General features: G+C 33.8%; 2 protein-coding genes across 2 annotated transcripts in view; one reads left to right on the forward strand and one right to left on the reverse strand.

Moving 5' to 3' along the window:
* The first annotated feature begins 1618 nt into the window (after positions 1-1618).
* On the forward strand, positions 1619-6663 carry LOC140434854 (zinc finger MYM-type protein 6-like). Its single transcript, XM_072523432.1, has 4 exons — positions 1619-1830; positions 2165-2699; positions 3213-3461; positions 6590-6663. Exons 1-4 carry the CDS (start codon positions 1753-1755, stop codon positions 6661-6663), a joined length of 936 nt encoding a protein of 311 aa, XP_072379533.1. The 5' UTR covers positions 1619-1752.
* Positions 6664-11275: 4612 nt separating this feature from the next.
* The window catches only part of LOC140431542 (kin of IRRE-like protein 2), a 1293538-nt gene continuing 1282823 nt past the window's right edge, over positions 11276-21990 (reverse strand). Inside the window, exons 1-2 of the transcript XR_011949697.1 lie at positions 14190-14605; positions 11276-11687 (exon numbers count right to left, since the gene is read on the reverse strand). The gene's annotated coding sequence lies outside the window, so the exon portion shown is untranslated. Of the gene's footprint in view, positions 11688-14189 lie in introns of the transcript that reaches the window.

Genomic DNA, 21990 nt, shown 5'->3' on the forward strand with positions numbered 1-21990 from the left:
CCTATATACGTTAAGCTTTGCAGACGATCAGGTAGTGATTGCACAAGACCAAGACGACATCAGCTACATGATGAAGAAACTACAAGAAGAATGTACCAAGGCTGGCCTAGATATTAACCTCGCGAAAACAGAGTACCTATCTACAAGTGAAGAAGACATAGAAGATCTACAGATTGATGACAACGTAACAATCAAAGGAAAGGATAAATTCAAATACCTGGAGTTTATAATCACGAAAAAGGCAACAACAGAGGAAGAAATTACACAAAGATTAGGACAAACAAGAACAGCAATCCGACAACTTAACTCAGTATGGTGGGATAGACACCTAAATATGAAGACAAAAACGCAGATTTATAAAACATTAGTGCGAAGTATTATGACATATGGGGCTGAAAATTGGATCATAAACAAGAAAAACAGCAGTAAGATAGTAGCAACAGAGATGGAATGCCTGCGAAGATGCTGCAGAGTAACAAGAATGGATAGGAGAAGTAATGACGAAATAAAGCAAAGAACATCAATAGAAACAGACATACTAACATATATAGAACAAAAAAGATTAAAGTGGTATGGACATGTAAGAAGAACTAGCGACAGCAGATGGATAAAGAGAATAACCGAATGGAGCCCCATAGGAAGGAGGAAAAGAGGACGACCCCGAAAATCCTGGAGGAACGAAGTAGACGACGCCATGAGTAAGAGAGGCCTAAACGATGGAGAATGGAACAACAGAGAGAGATGGAAACGGTTGAGCGAGGGAAGGCAGTGAATACTGTAGAACAGTGATTCCCAACCTGGGGGCGATCGCTCCCCCCCCCGGGGGCGATTTGAGATATTCAGGGGGACGATAGAGCGAAGGGGGCGATATGGGGGGCGACAGAGAAAAGGGGGCGATAAGGGGGGGTGTTTAGCATCCGGAAAACGAGAAATGGGTAATTGAGAAAAATCAGAAAAGAGAAAAAAGATACAATACTTTCGATCGGATATCCATAGGATAATAAAAAGTAAATATATGTATACCAATGCAGGTAATAATAACACAAACATCTCGTCTAGTCACAGAGAGCTATGAATCATAATACAATTTAATTCTATACATTATCGTTATAATTATACATTATAACGAATTCTGCATTTTCCTTTGATCGAGCTTTCGTATTGTGCGATCATCCGCACAAAAGAGAAAGAGAGAGAAGTGGGATAAGAATGATGAGAAGTAGGTACCGCTTCTGCCGATCTGACTCGAACAAAAAGCGAACGGCCGAGGTTGTTGTCGCTTCAAATGCGGAGTCTTTCGTTCCCGAGTTTTGTATTGTGGTATATAAAGTTGTTTTGTTTCAACTGATAGTCATTGTGTTCAGTGAGTTGTTATTTTAATAAAGATACTGTGATTTATTTGTGAAACTGTTAAGTCTGTCTTTCAATTCGGACATAACCACTTATCTTATCGAACACGAGGCGTCACAATATTCGAATCATTATTAGTCACAATGTTAGAATTCGGACAGAGACGTCGACGCGTGGCAATATAATTATTTATTGAGAATTACGAGATAGTATTTTTATTCTTTGCCTTCTCAATAAGGTGTAAATAATTACTCTTTTGTTTTGCTCTCAAAATGTCAGCACCTAAAAAAAAAGTGCCGGCAGTACTCAACGGAGTATTTGAAATATGGATTCATTGAATTGCCAGGAAATAAGAATCTACCATTGTGTCTCATTTGTGCAAAATCTTTGTCAAACAAAGCCATGAAGCCGTCTCGGCTTATGGATCACTTGAAGAGGATTCATCCAGAGAAGTCAGACAGACCCGTCGAATATTTTGCGGTGAGTAAAAGTCTTTTGTTTGTAGGATGTAATTTTTCCATGTACAGTTACAATCATTGAATAGTTTACAGACTTACGTATCTAAGAGCCTATTTTTTAAATTTTTACCCCGTTTAAACGCACCTTTTACGTCAAAAGTATTACAATGTAAAAATTAAAATGTAAACTATTTAGTGATCGTAACTGCACCTGGGTATCAACATATTATAATTATTTTTACTTTCTTTTACCAAAAGTCAGACTGAGATAAAACAAATAATAAGAAAACCTTTTTTAAACTTTATTACCATTACTTATAATAATTAAAGTGAATGTGTATTTCTTTCGTTTACAGGAGCTCAAGGCAAAGTATGAAAAGCGAGTTACTGTTGGGTCATTGATTGCAAAAGCTACCAAGAAAAACGACAAGGGTTTACTTGCTTCCTACAAGGTATCATTGTTAATAGCAAAAAGTGCCAAGCCGCACACAATTGGAGAAGAACTCATCCTCCCAGCTGTCAAAGAGATAGTTGATACTATGTTGGGACCCAGTCAGGCCAGCCAAGTAACAGATGCAGTTCCTCTCAGCAATAATACTGTCTCCAGAAGGATTGATGAAATGGGAGCGAATGTCGAAGATGTTCTCTGCAACAAATTGAAAAGCAGAGAGTTTACTGTGCAACTTGACGAGAGTACCCTGAGTGACAGCACAGCTTTGCTGCTGTCATATGTCCGATTCATTGACGACAATGGAGAAATGGCCGAGGAAATGCTGTTTGTTAGAAGTCTGATTACTGATACAAAAGGATCTTCCATATTTGAGGTCGTTAGGAGATTTTTTGAGGAAAAAGAGATTCCCTTATTAAATATGATCGCCTGTGCTACTGGCGGTGCAGCAGCAATGACAGGACGCCATCGGGGATTTATTGCACATCTGAAACAAGCAGTACCTGGAATTTTGTGTGTTCACTGCGTCATTTACAGAGAGCATTTGGCTGCCAAGAATTTGAGTGGGAGGTTGCACGATTCTCTCCGACTTGTCATAGATGCGGTAAATAAAATTAAAGCAAAACCAAAGAATGATCGAATATTTCGTACACTTTGTGAAGAAAATGATGAGATATTTAATACATAGCTACTACATACGGAAGTCCGCTGGCTTTCTAAAGGCAATTGCTTAAGGCGGTTCTTCAGTCTCATGGATACTGTTATTGAATTTCTTAATACTACTAACCCCACACTGAGTACATAACTACAAGAGAAGCGAAATGACATCGCTTACTTATCAGATATTTTTCAAAAATTAAATAAAATGAACCTGCAACTACAGGGGAAGAACATAAATATGGCCAAAGCGAAGGGAGTAGTCGGAGCATTCATTGACAAACTATCTATTTTTGAAGAAAATATGCAGAGAAGAGATCTGACCAAATTCCCCAACTTGAAATCTTCTTGTGGCGATTCTGAGGATCTTCAAACATACTGCCTCCACCTTCAAACACTCAAAGAAGATCTGCAGTCCCGATTCCAAGATTTGACTAGTCTGAGAGTGCCAACTTGGTTAATCAATTCTTTCAGCGTGGAAGTTTCAACGGTATGTCCTTCTCTTCAAGAAAACTTGATTGATTTGAGACATGATGTTGAAATTGAAAGTTTGTTTCGGGAGTGTGGATACGAAAGATTTTGGCCGCGGATAAAAGAAGTGTATCCAATCTTGTGGAATGCAATCAAATTATTATTATTGGCATTCCCCACAACATATCTAGTGGAGAAAGGTTTTAGTTCTGTGTGTATATTGAAAAACAGACAAAGAAATAGGCTCGACATAATAGAAAGAGAGGATTTGAGGTTGCTATTAAGCAACATTGAGCCAGACATAAAGAAATTATGTGAGGGACGCCAGCCCAAGGAAGCCATTAACAATTCTTTTACACACATATAACCATTTATCATTTTACGAAATGTAAAAATAAATAAATTAGGATACTTAACTTTTGTATAGATTCATTATTTGTTTCAATTTAATTGGGGGGGGGGGGGCGATTGTAGTATTCACAACGTGGTGAAACCTGTCTAAGGGGGCGATCATGGGAAAAAGGTTGGGAACCACTGCTGTAGAATCCCTAAATATATATATATATATATATATATATATATATATATATATATATATATATATATATATATATATATTATTCATTATAGACCCTACATGATATAGTTGGTTGAAATCAGGTTGTTAAGAATCTTTTAAAAATAATGATTATGGACTATGCCAGACTTGCGTGGATCACCCTGTACAATTAAATTTATGTTTAAAAAGCGCACATTTACATTTAAAAGTTAACGTGTCCCAGAGTTTTTTATTATTTTCTATAATAAGGACACAAACAATTTTATTCCATAAGTGGTCTCTACACTGTATATTATTAATACGAAACTTAGGGTAACGACATACAGTTGACAAAGTTAAACACAGTAACAAAAGCATGGCCAGCCTTTGTTAAAAGTTTATCGGCAGGATTGCGAGCACCGTCAAGTAAGAATCAGCGTCTAATTGTCGCCCATAATGGTGGCGATACAGGATACTATCATAAAAATATGAACTCCACATGATTCGAGAAGCAGCTCAAGAACAGTCTTCAGCGTGTTAACAGTAACTGTCATAGTGGATAATGCATCTTATCACAGCCGCCTTGTTAAACTCATTCCAACGATGACTGATCGAAAATTTGTCATGCAGACTGACTACGAGAGAAAGGCATTCCATTTACAGAGGTTATGGTCAAAGCAGAAGCAATGACAATGATCAAGGGACATTGTAGTAGATATCGTCAATATGCTGTTGATTCAATGGCTAGTCTTCATAGTATTACTATTTGAAGATTTCTACCTTACCATTGTTGAACCCAATTGAATTAATTTGGGGTTAAATGAAAGATGTGTGGTCCAGGAGAGCGTAATATTTAAAATTGGCGGTATTGAGCGCCTATCACAAACCAATATTGATCATATACATCTCAAAAAAAGGGAGAACGTGGTTGGAAGTTGGATGGAACATTTTATTTAACCTGTAATAGTAAGGATCGGCGCCAACGAGTCAGGAGACTTTATGGATACCCAGGATTTATAAGTGAAGTTGTAAGTAAAAACTTTAATATGTTAAATATAAATATCTTTATCGTTTAATATAGCTATGGGGACTCAAGCTAAATATGTTTGAGACCGAATACTTATGTATTTGATGCGAGGTTGCAAATTTGAACTTAAGTTTAGAAGAAGAGGCTATTAAGAGTTGTAAGACTTTTAAGTATTTAGGGTAAATGATAAGCCGAGGTGGCACTTGTATAAAATATGTAGAAATGAAAATAGCACGGGGGAAATAAGCCACGAAAGCACTCTATGGAGTGATATGGAACAACACTCTAACCAAAGAAAACAAAAAAATGATCTGTCAGAGCATAGTGATGAATATTAGTATAAAAGCAGTTGAACTGGACTTTATGAGAACATGTTCGACAAATCACCAGAGTGGATAGAATAAGAATCGAGGAAATATGGAACAAAATGGAAGTAGAATGCTCAATTACAAAAAAGTTGAAAATGGAGCCCTGCAGTGGTACGGGTACAAAGAATACCAGAACACAGATGACCGAAACGAATATTAGACAGCAAAGGTGACTGGGAGAATAAAGTGCTGTGGAAGACGAAAACGGCGAACTCATAATGGGAAGAAACCGAAGAAGATACATTTTCTATGGAAAGCGGTTAAGAATTAATTTACTATATTTGTGTTAAAATGCTAGGTATATACTAATAATTTTAAACCACTGGGCGGAGTAATTTTCATTGTTCGATTATTTATTTAACTATTTATGAATCTTTCTAAAATACATAATAGGCCTAATTAGAACTACAATAAACCTGTTTTTACCAACAATCGGTATATTTGTTATTTTGCAATTAATTATCTAAACGAATTGTTTTAAAAAATGTTAATCAATTTTTCCTTAACTTCTTGTTATACCTACTATAGGTAGTCTATTTGTTTATTGCAATTGAAACTATGAGAGAGCCCAATTTTAGATAAAAACACGAAAGACTAATATAACCTAACCTATCTAATTAAAAATCTAAAAGTGTGAGAATATTATAAAAACAGCAAAAAACAGTCAACAATATATATATATATATATATATATATATATATATATATATATATATATATATATATATATGCTGTTAAATACAATCAACGCGGAGCAGAAGGGAAATTGTTGCTAAAAATATATAGATTCCTAATTCGACCCAGGCTAGATTATGGCTGTTGTACATGCCAGCCTCAAAGTCTTACTTAAGTGAATTAAATTAGATACACAATAGTGCTTTAAGGTTATCCTTAGAAGCACTTAGTCCAGCAGATAGTTTGTATATTGAAACTAACGAACCTCTTTGGATAAGACGTCAAAATCTATGCTGAGGCTATGTTCTATATGCTAAACTATGCTGCTAAAATATCAGTAACTCCTAACAACTTAGTTTATCTCTTTTCAATAATCTCCAAGCTACTCACCAAACGTAGACTGGACTGCTACCGCCAACAAAATCTACCCTATTCCAACATGATATAAAACAGTTCCAAAAATAAACACCGTTTTAACTAGCTATCCAACTAGCTAGTTAGAATGGTATATCGTTAACCAGTGATAGAGTATCGGTAACTAGAGATACTCATCTAACTCTTAAACACTACCTAAATAACGAGCTACGTCTATTGCAGCACCGCTGACCAATCATAGACCATTGAGGGCCACCTGGAGCATGACTATGTTCTTAGCTTATACCCTTGCATAGTCGCATTAGTCGTTTGTAAGTCACACTTTATTTTATTCGTCTTTACTGGGGCTATGCCGGTTCGTATACGGTTACCTCCATGTCTTCCAATCAAGACTACTACCTGAGGGTCTCTTTTCTTGAGGTGGAGAGTACTTTTCTGGCGAGTGAACTGGAAGACTGATAGACGATGAACTGGTAGACTGGAACACAGCGCAGAAAACTTTTTCTGGATTTTAGTCTTGAGTGGTGTGATTCCGCATTGTATTATGGGTGGCGTTCATCAAAGATTAGTTTAAACTTTTCTACATATTCAGCAGCTGTTCTATCGTGTTTGAGTAGTGAAAAACCTGTCGCTTTGTATAAGAGGTTGAGTGGGGTAAATTTCCTACATCCGTCAGCATCCTAGACGTTTCATTCAAGGCAATGTTAACTTATTTTCTGTGGTCCGATCGGTTGCAGACTGGGCAGGTGTGCCCTCAGCCGCCTGCGTATTGTGGTTATATGTTGAAGCTGTTCCGAGCTATTTATTTATTTGCGTGTTGCAGAACCTTTTCTTCTCATGTTATTTGCAATTTCTTCTTCGCATAGTGTGTATTCAGATGGAAAGCGCTTACTTGTGTTTTTGGGAGATTTGGCTTAAGGTAGTTTTCCTTATAGTAGTTTTACATATACTTTTTAGCAACTTCGAGCTCTGTGTTGATATGAAATTCATTTGATTTTACCGCTATAAGCAGGTCGTCAGCATCTATGTAGTGTTTTGCGTCCTTTATTGTTGGATCGTGTATATATTGAACATAACTGGGGAAAAGCACGTCTTGGGACAGAACATTTTTTAAATTTTCCTTATAGTATAAACAATTAACAGTTGTTAGGTGAACTAATGTGACTCCAGTTATCAGCTTGTTTTTGAAAGCCTTCTCTAAAGATTTTCCAGGTCCAAATCAGTTTGACAATTCATAAGAGTTTGACTTAATTCTTTGTAAATTAAACCTTAGATATTATTTTAACCAAGCAGCGTTGTTTATTCAGCTGTGTTTGAAACACTGTTTAACGGTACTAGTTTTAAACTGTATTTTATCGAGGTTTAAGTTTTTTTCTTTATTTTATTTAATTATCTAGCACTAAATATAATGTTTCTCTTCACTGCCTTCTGAATACCGTGTAGGATCACCCTTTCATATAAATTAAAGAAGAAGTGCAGTAGGGAGATTGGTCGCTAGTTTTTTGGTATTTTACGATCTTTTTGTGGTTTAGATAGGCTACTATTTTTCCTTTGCTTCATATTTTTGGGATTTTAAGACTTAAAGTAGTCTTGAAATATCTTTAGCAGTGACTCTTTAGTTCTAGGATCAAAATTTTTAATGCGTTGTGTAAATATTTATTCTAAACATGGCGATCTGCCGTTTTTCATATTCTATGCCCTAGTTTAATTTAATGTTAAATGGTGTGGCGAAAAAGTAAGTAAGCAGTTGTAAGTCGATAAAACCTGACCAGCTACAGGGGGTCATGTAAGATGCCCCCATTTTCAGTTTTTAATAATCAACAAGTTAACAGTCTATTGCATTAACCTTGATAAATACCATGAGGATTGTTTTTTAATACGGATGTCCTTCCAATGTTTTTATGTGGCCATACAATGTTTTTAACAACTTTTTATTAAACTGATGATGGAATGATTTAATTACGAAAAGATCTTCTTTAAAATAAAAATTTTAAGCTTTTAATAAGCATTTTTTATACCTTAATACACACGAACACCACGTGCTTTGTATTCAACAGGTATACTAGCCACTCCTAGATATCTCCACTTCATGGTTTGTTCCAGTTTCACTTTTAATTTTAAAACAAACAACTTTCTCTGAAGAATTTTATGTGATTGTGAGTATTTAAATCAAACCGTTACATTTTTGACAATTAGGGACAATAAAATTATTCGTTAGTGCAATAAATAATTTTCTCCTCAAAACGTTTCAAGTGACACAAAATCTTTCAGCAGCTGCTAGAGTAGGTATTAGCGTATTAGATAGAAAAAAATTTAGAAAACATTTTTAGAAAAAAAAACGTTATTAAGCTCTACCGTCCCAGTGGTAATTAGATGTTATAGGTAGCGTGTTCATGAAATTTGAAAGAAAACAACTGTAGAAGTATAAAACTTCTTTATGTATACTAGTAATTTAAAATTATCTTTAAGCTTATAACAAAAAATGAATTTTTAAAAATTGTACAGTGGCCTTACTCCCTTAGGTCACTCATTTCATGTTCAACGCTGACATGATAATCAATAATTACGTATAATCTCTGTGCCAACTTGCTGGAAGGATTAGGAGGAAAAGCATAAAGGACGTGGTGTTAGATAGTTAGAAAAAACATTTCTGTGAATGGGATTACTATTGTTATGGCCAAGACAAAAATAAAGTGAAAAATGTATGTAAGGAAACTGATCTTATGGAATCAAATAAATCTGGCATTACCATTTTATGTTCTTACACTTTAAAAATGTGTAATATCATCTCAAATGATGAGATATAAGGTTTAATGTGGTCTTCATGTTATAATTCAAGATCAAGAACAACTTACGATTTTGAGGTAAAAGGTCAATAACAATTTATTTTATACAGTTTAAATCATTTTTTATTTTTTATTTAATTTCAACTGAATTGAGGTGGCTGGAAACTAAACCAATTGTATTTTCTAACATATATTTTATTAATTACTATTTAAATGGGAATAAGCCACAATTAAAGGTTAAAATACGTTTATTGACGTTTCAATTTCCACTTCGGAAATCGTTCTCAAAATACAAACATTAGTAAATTAAACAAATTTTGTTTTTTGTTACTTAGTGAAAAATTCTTCTAATAATTTAATTTTATCTGACTCATCTATATTGACAATTCAGACATACCTTATACATTTTAAAGTAGACGACTTTAAAATGATATTGCCAATATTGTTGAGTTGCGTTCCTGGGACGACTTTACTTATAAGATAGTTCATTCGATTACATGAAATCAACTTTAACTTGAGAATTAGTAAAATTAAAAATTTTGATAGTTCACTACAAATATTATTTCTAAACAAAATTTAAAACCCTCAGTATGGTGGAGATATGTAGATGATGTATTCTCAATATGGCCTCATGGATCAGAGTTGTTGGACACATTCCTAAATGATATAAACGATAAAGAAGATACAATAACTTTTACCATGGAAAAGGAATATAGTAACACATTACCTTTTCTGGATGTTTTAATTTCTAAGAACGATACTGGATACGAAACTCAGGTGTATAGAAAACCAACACACACCAACAGATATTTAAATTTCAAATCAAATCACAATATTAATATTAAAAACGGAATTATTAAATCCTTATACGATAGAGCCAAAATTACTTGTTCTAACGAAAATTCGTTCTTGGAGGAAAAACATTTGTTAACATCTGTTTTATTAAAAAATGATTATCCTTTATCGTTTTTAAATAAGGAATTTTCAACAATCGATCGAATAGAACATAACAACTTAGAACGAGATCCTACAGCATATGCAAGGAATAATACGAGGAAAATAACAATACCATACATAAAAGGATTATCGGAAAAGCTTAAAAGGATAGGAAATAAATTCAACATTTCAACAACATTCAAAACAACAAACACGTTGAGATCTATTTTGTCCAAAACCAAACCTAACAATGAACAAGAAAGGACAAAGAATTGCATTTATAAAATACCTTGTGAATGCGATCAGTTTTATTTAGGTGAAACATCAACACCATTAAATGTTAGAATAAGTGAACATCAATCCTATATTAAAAATAGAGAATTTGATAGATCTAAAATCTGTAAACACGCATGGGATAATAAACATAGGGTTTAATGGAATGATTCGAATATAGTCCTAAAAGAAACGGATGGTAAAAAGAGAAAAATCAAAGAAGCGGCTCTAATTCTGCTAAATGAGACCAATTGTCTCGCGAATTCCTCGGCAGAATGTAGTAGGATCTGGTTACCCATATTGAAAGAGGAAGTTATTAAAGGGAAAATACCAGTATTGGTAAGTCAGTAACATATAGAGAATACATCATTTATGTTTTTTTAAATAACAAACATATAAAATCGGAATTTGGTGTTTATTGAAGGTAAACTAAATGCACGATCAAATACTTACCATGTCGGGATAGTATTATGAGGTTTTTTCCTGGTTTTTCCCTCATAATTTACTATGGAATCACTAACAGGAGAATTTTACTCTCATCATGGCATGTATTTGTCTTTTTAAAGACGAATTACATGTTATGATTTTTTCTGACAGATATTCTCAAGTTAAAGTTGATTTCATGTAATCGAATGAACTATCTTATAAGTAAAGTCGTCCCAGGAACGCAACTCAACAATATTGGCAATATCATTTTAAAGTCGTCTACTTTAAAATGTATAAGGTATGTCTGAATTGTCAATATAGATGAGTCAGATAAAATTAAATTATTAGAAGAATTTTTCACTAAGTAACAAAAAACAAAATTTGTTTAATTTACTAATGTTTGTATTTTGAGAACGATTTCCGAAGTGGAAATTGAAACGTCAATAAACGTATTTTAACCTTTAATTGTGGCTTATTCCCATTTAAATAGTAATTAATTTAAAATGCCACAAGAAAATAGCTTCAGAACAATATATTTTATATTTACAATAAAGATCTATACATACTAAACAAAAGCATAATAGAATTCCTAGATCTTGGAGCGACAAATGCATTACTGGACTACTTATCAGAAATGCAAACTTCTAAGCAGCAATCCTCCCCCAAGACCGTAATGATTTCATTAAGAATAAGCAACTCGGTAGTTGAATCTAGAGCATCTATAATACGGGATTCATCAGAAAGAGTAAGATTCGTATGACCCATTATTATATTTGCTGCGTTGCTTGCTAATTTTATTTTCTGCGCAGTGGTCATCTCTTGAACTAAATCTTTTATTGGTCTGCTACGTGGCAATACTCTGGATGCAGTTGCTCTCATAGATTTGACTATTTTAAAACCTGCATAAAAACAAAGGATAATATAGTTATGTTAACACCTGTTTAAAAACAAAGGTTGATAATCTACTATACACACACTAGAGGTAATGAATTTAGCAGCAAAATGCAACACCATGTAAAATTGCACTCCAGGTAGGAAGTAACTTTAGGTAATCGTTTAAAACATTCGACAACCGTAAACAACGTTTACGACAACCCTTTGTGGGTCTTGACCTGTTCTAAGATAAGGAGTTATTTGGCGATTAATATGTGGCGATTTTAACGCAAAAATCGGCAGCACCACACAAAATGAGAACTTAAAAATGACATACATACTTGGAAAATTCGGCTTATGTAAAAAAAATGAGAGGAGGAAAACCAATTAAATTCGCTATTACCAGCAACTACTCTATTATGAATACACGATGTAAGAACCAAAAAAGAAGACTCCATACTTGGAAGAGTCCTGTAGATAGGTCTAGAAACCAACTGGATTGCATCTTAACTAATACTCGCTGGAAATGATCAGTCCAAACGGTGAAAACCTGTCTAGGGAGATATGTGGATTAGATATTTTTCTCTTCGCCAAAATAAAGCTTAAGAAGTTAACAATAAGAAAGGATAAATACCTTCTCCGGGAAGTAAAAAAAACTCTGTCCTCTATTTTTACCTGTACATCTCAAGAAATGTGGGAAGCTGTCAAACACTGTGTAATAACACAAATGAATCCTGTAAAGACAAGTAATTCTATAAAGAAATTGATAGCCACGATCAAACAACTAACCAAGAAAGCTATTTTGTCAAATTACATAACAAGGGACTTTAAAGCCAGCAATTTGGCTGTCGAAGACCACATGGAAATTATGAAAATAAAAAGAGAGGATATAGCAGAGATGTGTAGACCATATTGCTTTGATCTATATAAAGACCACCAACACCTGGAATATATCCACCTTAACTTAAAAGAAATGGAAGAAGAAACGGATATACTACAAAGAGAAGTAAGACTGGCAATGGATAAACTTAAAATAACTAAGACACCAGACCCAGATATGATAGTAGAAATGCTCTAGCAAACAAAAGAAATTGGAATACAGTTGCTTCACCTCCTCTGCAATCAAATATGTTATTTGAAACAATGGCCCACAAATTGGGCGCACTCTACAAACACAGAAAAAATACAAACAAGGCAGGTTTCGAAACTGCTACAATTGTAAAACTATTTTTCTTATTTCACATGCCAGCAAGCTAATGCTACAAATCAGGATGTATACTATCTGTTTAATATCTACGAAGAACATATTATAAGCAGACTACTTAAAGGAAGAGGGAAAAAGGCATCTCAATAAATGGCCAAAAAATAAACCTTCTACGCTTTGTGGACGATACAGCCCTCCTTGCCAAAAGCCAAGAAGACCTGGTTGATCTCACGCGGCTGGTTGTTAATGAGAGTAAGAGATTTGGTCACATATAACCAAAATTGACCTTATTCTTGTATCTTGGATCATTGATCAGAAATACAAGGATGCTCCAGGAAGAGATAAAACGTTGATGTGATCTAGTTAAGATCGCTATGGGAAAGATTATCAACCTATGGAAAGACCTCAATATTTAAAAAACCCTAAAAATGAGATTGGTTAACACATTAATATGTCCAGTACTGATATATGGATGCAAATCTTGCACGTTACGGCAATTAAAAAGTGGAAGGATAGACGTCACTAAAATATTCTGCTGGAGAAGAATGTTGAGAATGTACCGACCGTAGAACAAATAATAATTATATTCGAAAAGAACTAAAGATATGTAAGATATGTATATAGAGACTATATGTATATATATATATATATATATATATATATATATATATATATATATATATATATATACAAGCTAGTTTCATTCTTCTGTTGATTTCTGCGAGCCAGAGGAGCAGAGATTTATGTATTAATAATAGCCAATGGTATACACTCGTCTACTATCTCAACTGCAGTGTTGTTTATTATTATATATTGGATATCCACCAGCTCGTTGAATATGGTTTTTGTTTTGGTCGTTGTTGTACAATTTCATTTTTAGGCCAACTTTATTGCTAGCTGTATTTAGGTCGCTTATAAGTTCTTAGGATTAAGATATAAGGATTATTAGCAATCAGCCTTCTGTAAATCTTAGGTGACTGAGGTATTCTCCATCAATGGATAGGCCTTTGTTCTGTTTATTTTGCTGAATATATTTTCTAGAGTTGCAGTGAAGAACTTTGGTGATATTGCGTCCTCTTGTAGAACGCCTCTGGTAGTGGGAAGTTCTGTAGTGTTTCCATAAATTTTTACCTTAGTTTTTGCTTGTCTATATTTATTTGCTTAAGTCTCTACGTACGGTTTGTCAATCTATTGGTTGGTCAAAGCTACTGTCTTGAGATATGTATATATATATATATATATATATATATATATATATATATACATATATATACTTAAATATCTATGATAATCTAATTACGATAATAATAAATACGACAATTACTTGCTAATAATCCAGCTGCTCCTACTACAATTGCAACTTTACCGAGAGGTAAACCAGCTCTTCTTCCACAATATCCTCCAGAAAGCAGGCATAAAATGTAAACAACATTTTTCACCGGAAATTTTCCCACACTATGTTCTTTTTTGCATGCTGTAAGTTGGTATTTTTCAGCTACTTTCTCACATATTTTTAACAAAACTTTCATTATAGTCCTCATTTTTTTTTAAGTATATTCAATCAAATAATTATGTTTTATACGTAATTGATTAAATGCATAATACAATTCACAGTGTAATAATAATCATCAAATTGAGAAGAGAACCTGAGATAACATCTCATAGGCGGATATTTATAGTGGAATTAGGATGTACAGATCTCCTTTATAAAAAATATGTCATAATGTGATTTATTTATGACATAATGTGTACTGACGGTTTAGAATGAGACAATATCTAAGGTAATAGACAAATGTCACATTTAATTTTTTTTTTAAATTTTAATTTGTGTAGTACGTTACAGCGATGTATGTACATACATCAAAAATGTCTAAGGAACACCATTAATATTCCACTTTTTTTCAATAAAAACTTAAAAATATTTTAGTTAATACATACTATTCGATTTAAACACTTGTTCTCTACAGATCCAGATATGCCATGTTAATTAATCTGTCAATTGCACTGTTTTATTAAGGCAAAAGGTAAAGCAAATTAGTACGATTAATTGCTTCAAAAATCAAAGATAGTCATGTAGCATTGTCATTTAACACATATGTTCAAATGGTAAGTGCTCTGAATATGATTCAGGCTGGTCTTTCACCAGCTGATATTGTACGTCATTTTGACGCATTTCGGAGCGTAATTTCGAGATTGTGGTGTCTATATAAACATTTATTTATTTATCGTATGGCAATTACAACACATTTAGAACAAATACACAAACACTAGTAATATAGGTATTGGACAAACTTTAAATAGTTACAAACAAACATCTATATAAACAATTTGGTAATGAAGACATGAGGGTCGTCAACGTGAAACTACTCCTCGGCAGGATCGGTATGTGGTAAGATTTGCTCCTCGAAATGTACACATAACTGCACTTGAACTTTATGGGGCCTTAGAAACTATATATACAACATTACTGTATGTGATTTAACTTTGTGAAATAGATTACATGAAACTGACCTGCAAGCCAGACGATTAAAAATGGTTACCATGTTACGTCATGAAAATCGTGGACTCAGATTAAGGTGGGCACAAGAACATGTGCAGGCGGGCTTACAAGGATGGAGTTCCATGTTAATCACACATGAAGCTAGGTTTTGTTTCTACCCTGATTGTGTGGGCTGGAATAATTTTTCATTATCGAACTTTTTCCATTTTTTTTAAAAAGGAACATTGAATCAATCTGAATATATTGATCGTATCTTAGAACTTGTTGTCCTTCAATTTGCCACTGCTGTAGATCTTGATTTGCCCTACATACTGCAGCAACAGTAAGATGTTGGTTTTAAAATGAAGATACAGCAGACTCCCTCTATAACGAGAACTGAAATGGCAGACTAATTACCTCGTTATAAGCGGATCTCGTTATATCCAACAACAATAATACTGTGCATACATGTGAATATGTAGTTTTCTAAAACATTAACTTTCGATAGTGAAGCCATTCGGAGCAATATAAATATTGTTTGAATGGTGCTTTTAAAACAAAGTTTTTTACTTTTATTGTCAATGAAATGCATTAAAACAAAAAAGAGTTGTTTACTTTTACTGTCAATGATATACGTTAAAACAAAAAATCTGTATTCTGTAAAGTATAAAGCGTATAAAGTTATTTTGTCATTTTTGACTGCTTTAAATTGTCCAGTATTCTATATATCATATTTTCTAAAGATGTGAAACAGTTTTATGCTTCTTCATTTGCGTTTTGTCATTGGATAAAGTTTCTGACAACCTTTAAAACACTTTCCACATCTTGTCTATTAGGACCCATATTATTAGGTGTGAATGGTCAACCCAATACAATGACACTTTTGAATAATAAATTTTACATTTCCGACTAAGAAAGAATCATAAATTGTAAGAAGTTTATTGCGGGCGGCCCGCATTTAAAAAGGGTATTTATTTATAGCCTCGGACTATCTATAGACTCAGACCATTTCATGGTAATGGCCAAGTTACGACAAAGAATTTCCAATGCCAAGAAAGAAAGTGGCACTAGACAAGTAAAATATAATCTACATATGCTAAAAAATGAAAACAAAGAGAAACACTTCCAGTCACATATAAAAGAAACCCTAGAACACACCTGGGCAGTCGCTAAAATGCTAAAAAATGAAAACAAAGAGAAACAGTTCCAGTCACATATAAAGGAAACCCTAGAACACACCTGGGCAGTCGACCAGTCAAGCACGGAAATGTGGAACAACTGCAAGGAGGCTCTGAAATTAGCAGCCGAAAGCACATTGGGAATATCCCGAACCCAAGAAAGAAATGACTGGTTCGACCAAGACTGCAAAAAAATAACAGATGAGAAGAACGAGGCATTTAGGACCATGCAACAACGAAAAACTAGAACAACAATAGATAGATACAAAAACTTAAGGAGAGAGGAAAAACGCATACACCGAAAAAAGAAACGAGACTCGGAAAATGACATATTAGAACGGCTCGAAAGCCATATGAGTCACGGAGAAACAAGAAAGTTCTATTATCAAATAAATATTATTAGAAAAGAATTCAAACCAAGAATCAACTATTGTAATGATAAGGAAGGTAACTTACTTACCAACAAAGAGGATATCCTTTTACGATGGGTAGAGCACTTTCGAGAGTTGCTGGAAGGGGAACCTACTAACAATATAGAGCTGTAATACCGAAATGAGGAACTCGTGGAACCCCCCTCGGCAGATGAAGTGAAAATATCTATAGAAAAACTAAGGAACCATAGGTCCCCAGGTAGCAATGGCATCCCAGCAGAGTTATTTAAGCACGGTGGAGAGCAGCTCACCAAGGTGATGCGAGAAATTGTTTGTAGAATTTGGTCTGAGGAGCAAATGCCTGAAGAATGGAGCTTAGGCTTAATTTGCCCGTTACACAAAAAAGGAAACCAACTGGTATGCAATAATTACCGCGGAATAACTCTCCTAAATACAGCATACAAGATATTGTCAAATATTTTGCACGAGAGATTAAAGTCTTATACTGAAATGTTTATAGGAGAATATCAGGCAGGATGCAGGCGTGGACGTTCAACCATTAACCAGATTTTTACACTACGAGTTTAACATGCAAAGAACTTTTAAAGATTAAACTGCAAGAGTTTAACATAGATATGTATCATATTTTTGTCGATTTTAAAGCGGCATATGACAGTGTCTTAAAACCAAGTCTTTACAACGCTATGAATGAGTTAGGAATTCCAAAAAAAACTCATATGTTTGATAAAAGTGACAATGGCGAAGATGATATCAGCAGTAAAAATTCAAAACGACTCGTCAACCCCATTTCAAATACAAAGGGGGTTAAGGCAGGGAGATGCGCTGGCGTGTCAGCTTTTTAATGTTGCCTTAGAAAAAGTTGTACGAGACGCTAATTTAGATAGCAGGGAACAATATTTAATAGATCAGTCCAAATTCTAGCATATGCAGACGACGTGGACATTATAACAAGAACTAGGGCGAGAACGGAAATCCTAACCGAGCTAGTAGCAGCAGCAGAACGAATGGGGTTACAGATAAATAAAAATAAAACCAAATTCATGGCGACTAACACAAACACAAGAGCTGGAAATGTTGACAAAAATTTAATCATCAATGACCAAAACTTCGAAGCAGTCAAAGAGTTCATTTATCTAGGGACATCGGTTAACCCCAATAATAACACATCTGAGGAAATAAAAAGGCGAATAATAATTGCAAACAGGTGTTATCATGGTCTATCAAAGTACTTAGCTAACAAACGTCTGTCTCAAAAAACTCGTATAAGGCTGTATAGAACACTGATAGTCCCCGTTCTCACATATGGATCAGAGGCATGGACGCTAACGAAAACAGATGAATCCGCTCTATCCATTTTTGAAAGAAAGGTGCTACGCAAGATATTCGGAGCGGTCTGAGAGAACGGAATATGGAGGCGTAGATATAACTTTGAACTGCAGAATATCTACAAGCATACGTTTGGTGGTAAAGATATTACCACTATAATTAAGCGAAACCGCCTGCAGTGGGCAGGACATGTAGCCCGGGCGCCTGAATCGAACATGATAAAAAATATTATAACAGCGCAACCTGTGGGAATGAGAAGACGGGGTAGACCAAAGCTGAGGTGGATGGATGGGGTAACACAAGATGCGGAGAAGATCGGAGTCGGCAACCGGAAAATGCAAGCAAGGGACAGAACAGAATGGCGTAGAAAGCTTGAGAAGGTCGAGGCTCTCTAAGGGCTGTAGCACCAAGATGATGATGATGATGATGATGATGATGAAAACTACTTTTATAAAAATAAAAACATTTCTTTGCAATAATCATCTCAATTTAGAACTAAGACAAAGAATGGTTAAGTGCTATATTTGTGCTGTACTTTTGTACGGAGCAGAGGTGTGGACACCAAAAATATCAAGTATGAACATAATGGAAGCACTGAAAACGTAGATTTAAAGACGGCTTCTAAAGATACCTTAGACAGCCAGAAAAATTAATAGGGAAGTACTAAGGAGGGTCAATAAAGATAGGGAATTGCTAAAGACTGTTCAATACTGGAAACTGTCTTATCTGGGATATATAGTAAGGGGAAATCGACGTAGTCGTACTACAACCGATCCTTAAAGGCAAAACAGAAGGCCTCGCAGGGTAGAAAGAAAACAGGTTTCTTGGTTAAAAAACATTCGTGAATGGACTCAGATAAGAAATGCAGGACAATTATTTCATGTGGCAGAAGATTGAGAAGCCTTCGCAATGGTAATTGCCAACGTCGGATAACTCTGATATAGCACGTGAAGAAAAAAATAAATACGTTTCCTATCTGTGTTTCCTCATAACAAGTGATAAAGGCACATCTGATTAAGTAAAAAAAAAAGAAAACTAGCAATATATAGAACACTCATCCTACCAGTGCTGACATATGGATCAGAATCTTGGTCTACATCCAAAACACATGCAAATTGTCTGCCTATCTTTAAAAGAAAGCTACCAAGAAGAATAATGGGGAAATCGAATTTTGAATTATACGAGAAGTACAAATGGTAGAGATGTACTTAGAAATTAAATAGAAATTAAAACTTGACTATTGAGATGCTGCTTATTCTCTGCCCTTTTATATATAGTTGAAGCCTGGACAATTACAGAACCAACTGAAAAAAGAATTTGCCAGCTTTGAGATGCAGTGTTATCGAAGCGTTTGGAAACAATACTTAACAAACACGAAATTATTAAAAAAGAAAAAATAAAAAGAAATACTTAACACTATGAAGAACATAAAAATAAGCTATTTATATCTTTTATGAGCTATATATATATATATATATATATATATATATATATATATCTATATATATACATATATATATATGTATATATATATATATATTATATATATATATATATATATATATATATATATATATATATATATATATATATATTTCCAATTTCCATACTCCTTAAGTGTCTTCTTCTTGTTGTTTCTATCTCAGTTTAGGTCTGCCTCTGGGTCTTTTACCTGATGGTATCCATTCCGTTATAACTCTTAACGGATTGCTCTTCTCTCCTCCCCTTATGCGTCCATACTATCCAATTCTTTGTGTTCTTATTGCTCTAACTATGTTCTCTTGGCCCATCCATTCTTGTATTTCGTGATTTATCCATTGTATTGTATCCTCTTTGTTTTCCCTCTTTGGTCCCAGTATTTTTCTGATAATCTTCCTCTCAAAAACTTTCAATTTCTTTTCTTCTCTTGCTGTTAATGTAAATGTTTCTGCAGCATATACTACTATTGGTCTTATGGTCGTTTTGTAGATTTTTATTTTTGTGTTTCGGCTTATCTTCTGATCTCTAAAAATGTTTTTATTTCTATAAAACGCTGTATTTCCCGCTTGAATTTTTCTTTTCATATTTACACTTTCATTTTTTCTGTTGACTAGTTCTCCCAAATATTTAATTGTTGGTGCTTCGAAACTGTGTGCATGTATTGTTAGTTCTGTCATTTGTATCTTCTTTTTCTTGCTCCCGTTCATGTTTTTTTTGTTTTATTTTCATTTATTTCTAGACCTCTCAGTTTGGCTTCGTTTTCTATTTCTTGGAAGGTTTTTTTAATGCCCCTTTATCTGTTGCTATTATGGTTATATCGTCTACATATACGTCTGCGTTTGGCAGCTTTTTTATTATCTTGTCAAGTGATATAATAAATAGTACTGTTGAGAGCGTATCTCGTTGTCTTACGTCATTTTTTATTTTTATTATTTCTGTTTGTTCTTTTTCGGTGTCTATATTTCCTTGAGAATCTCGCATTAAAATTTCCATCATTCTTATGATTTTATTTAGTACATTACTCTCTTGTAAGTCTTAGATCATTTTTCTTCTGTTTAATTTGTTAAACGCCTGTTTGAAATTTAGGAAAAGTACATGTGTTTCTCCGCCGTACTCATATGTTTTCTCACTTGTATCACTTGTTTTAGAGTATATATAGCTTTTATTAAAGATTTTTCTTTTCTAAAACCGTACTGGTAATCTCCTATGCTTTGTTCTGTATATACTGTTAGTCTGTCTCTGCGATGAGATACATTTCCAAATTTTGGTAAAACCTTTTAAAATTTTCATAAAGGTACCTCGAATTTCATGGATTTTGGAATTTTTTCTTTTATTGACTGCGCCATGTAATTATATTCATTTATTATTAAATATTATATTTAATAAATGTACACAAAGTAAAATCTACATATTTTGTTCTAAACTTAAGCATCATCTTTTTCTTTCTAATGGCCTATTACTACAGGCAATTCCCAATAAATTCAGTAATAATACAACATAAAATGCCATAACTAAATGACTTCAGGACATAGACCTATAAATACAAGATAGACTGACTGCTGCAATACAGTGGCATTCCCCCAGCGCGATAGAGAAAACTGGTGCAAAGCAGTCCCTGCATCTGTTTAATGGGCTGGGTTTATAACCACATGACTTTCTCAATAGTCATTTAGGTCACGTGGTCAATAAACCTGACAAATTAGAAAGAGATGCAGGGACTACTACTTTTTTCTCTGCCGCACTGTGTGAATGGGCTGGTATTGCTATGATCAGTGAGTATATCTTGTATTATATCTCTATGCTTTAGGATAAAAGAAAGGTTAATTAATATAACAAGGTTTTTTATATTAATTTATTAATAACATGTATAACACTATCATTATTTATACATTTAAAATTATTATTCTAGATTAAACTTACTTAATATAACAAATAATAGCAATTTTTCGTTATAAAATATATTATCCAACAAAATATATGACACAAATGTTATAATTAAATTTGAAAAACACAAATATTTTGATTTTTTAGTATTATTCCTAATTATCATATTATTTTTTACACGTAAAGCCTAAAGTAGCACATCTTTTATAATATATTAATAAGTTATCAATTTAATTTATTGTAACATCACATATATTGGAGAATATCTAATGGTAATCTAGTTACAGAGGACGATTTCAGTCTATTTATTTGGCATATTTCTAGACAATAATGGTAGGTAAATAATAATAAATAACGATTTTTTTTAAATTATATCCCAAAACGTAT

This window comes from Diabrotica undecimpunctata, chromosome 1 (assembly GCF_040954645.1).
Source record: "Diabrotica undecimpunctata isolate CICGRU chromosome 1, icDiaUnde3, whole genome shotgun sequence".
NCBI classification, from domain to species: domain Eukaryota; kingdom Metazoa; phylum Arthropoda; class Insecta; order Coleoptera; family Chrysomelidae; genus Diabrotica; species Diabrotica undecimpunctata.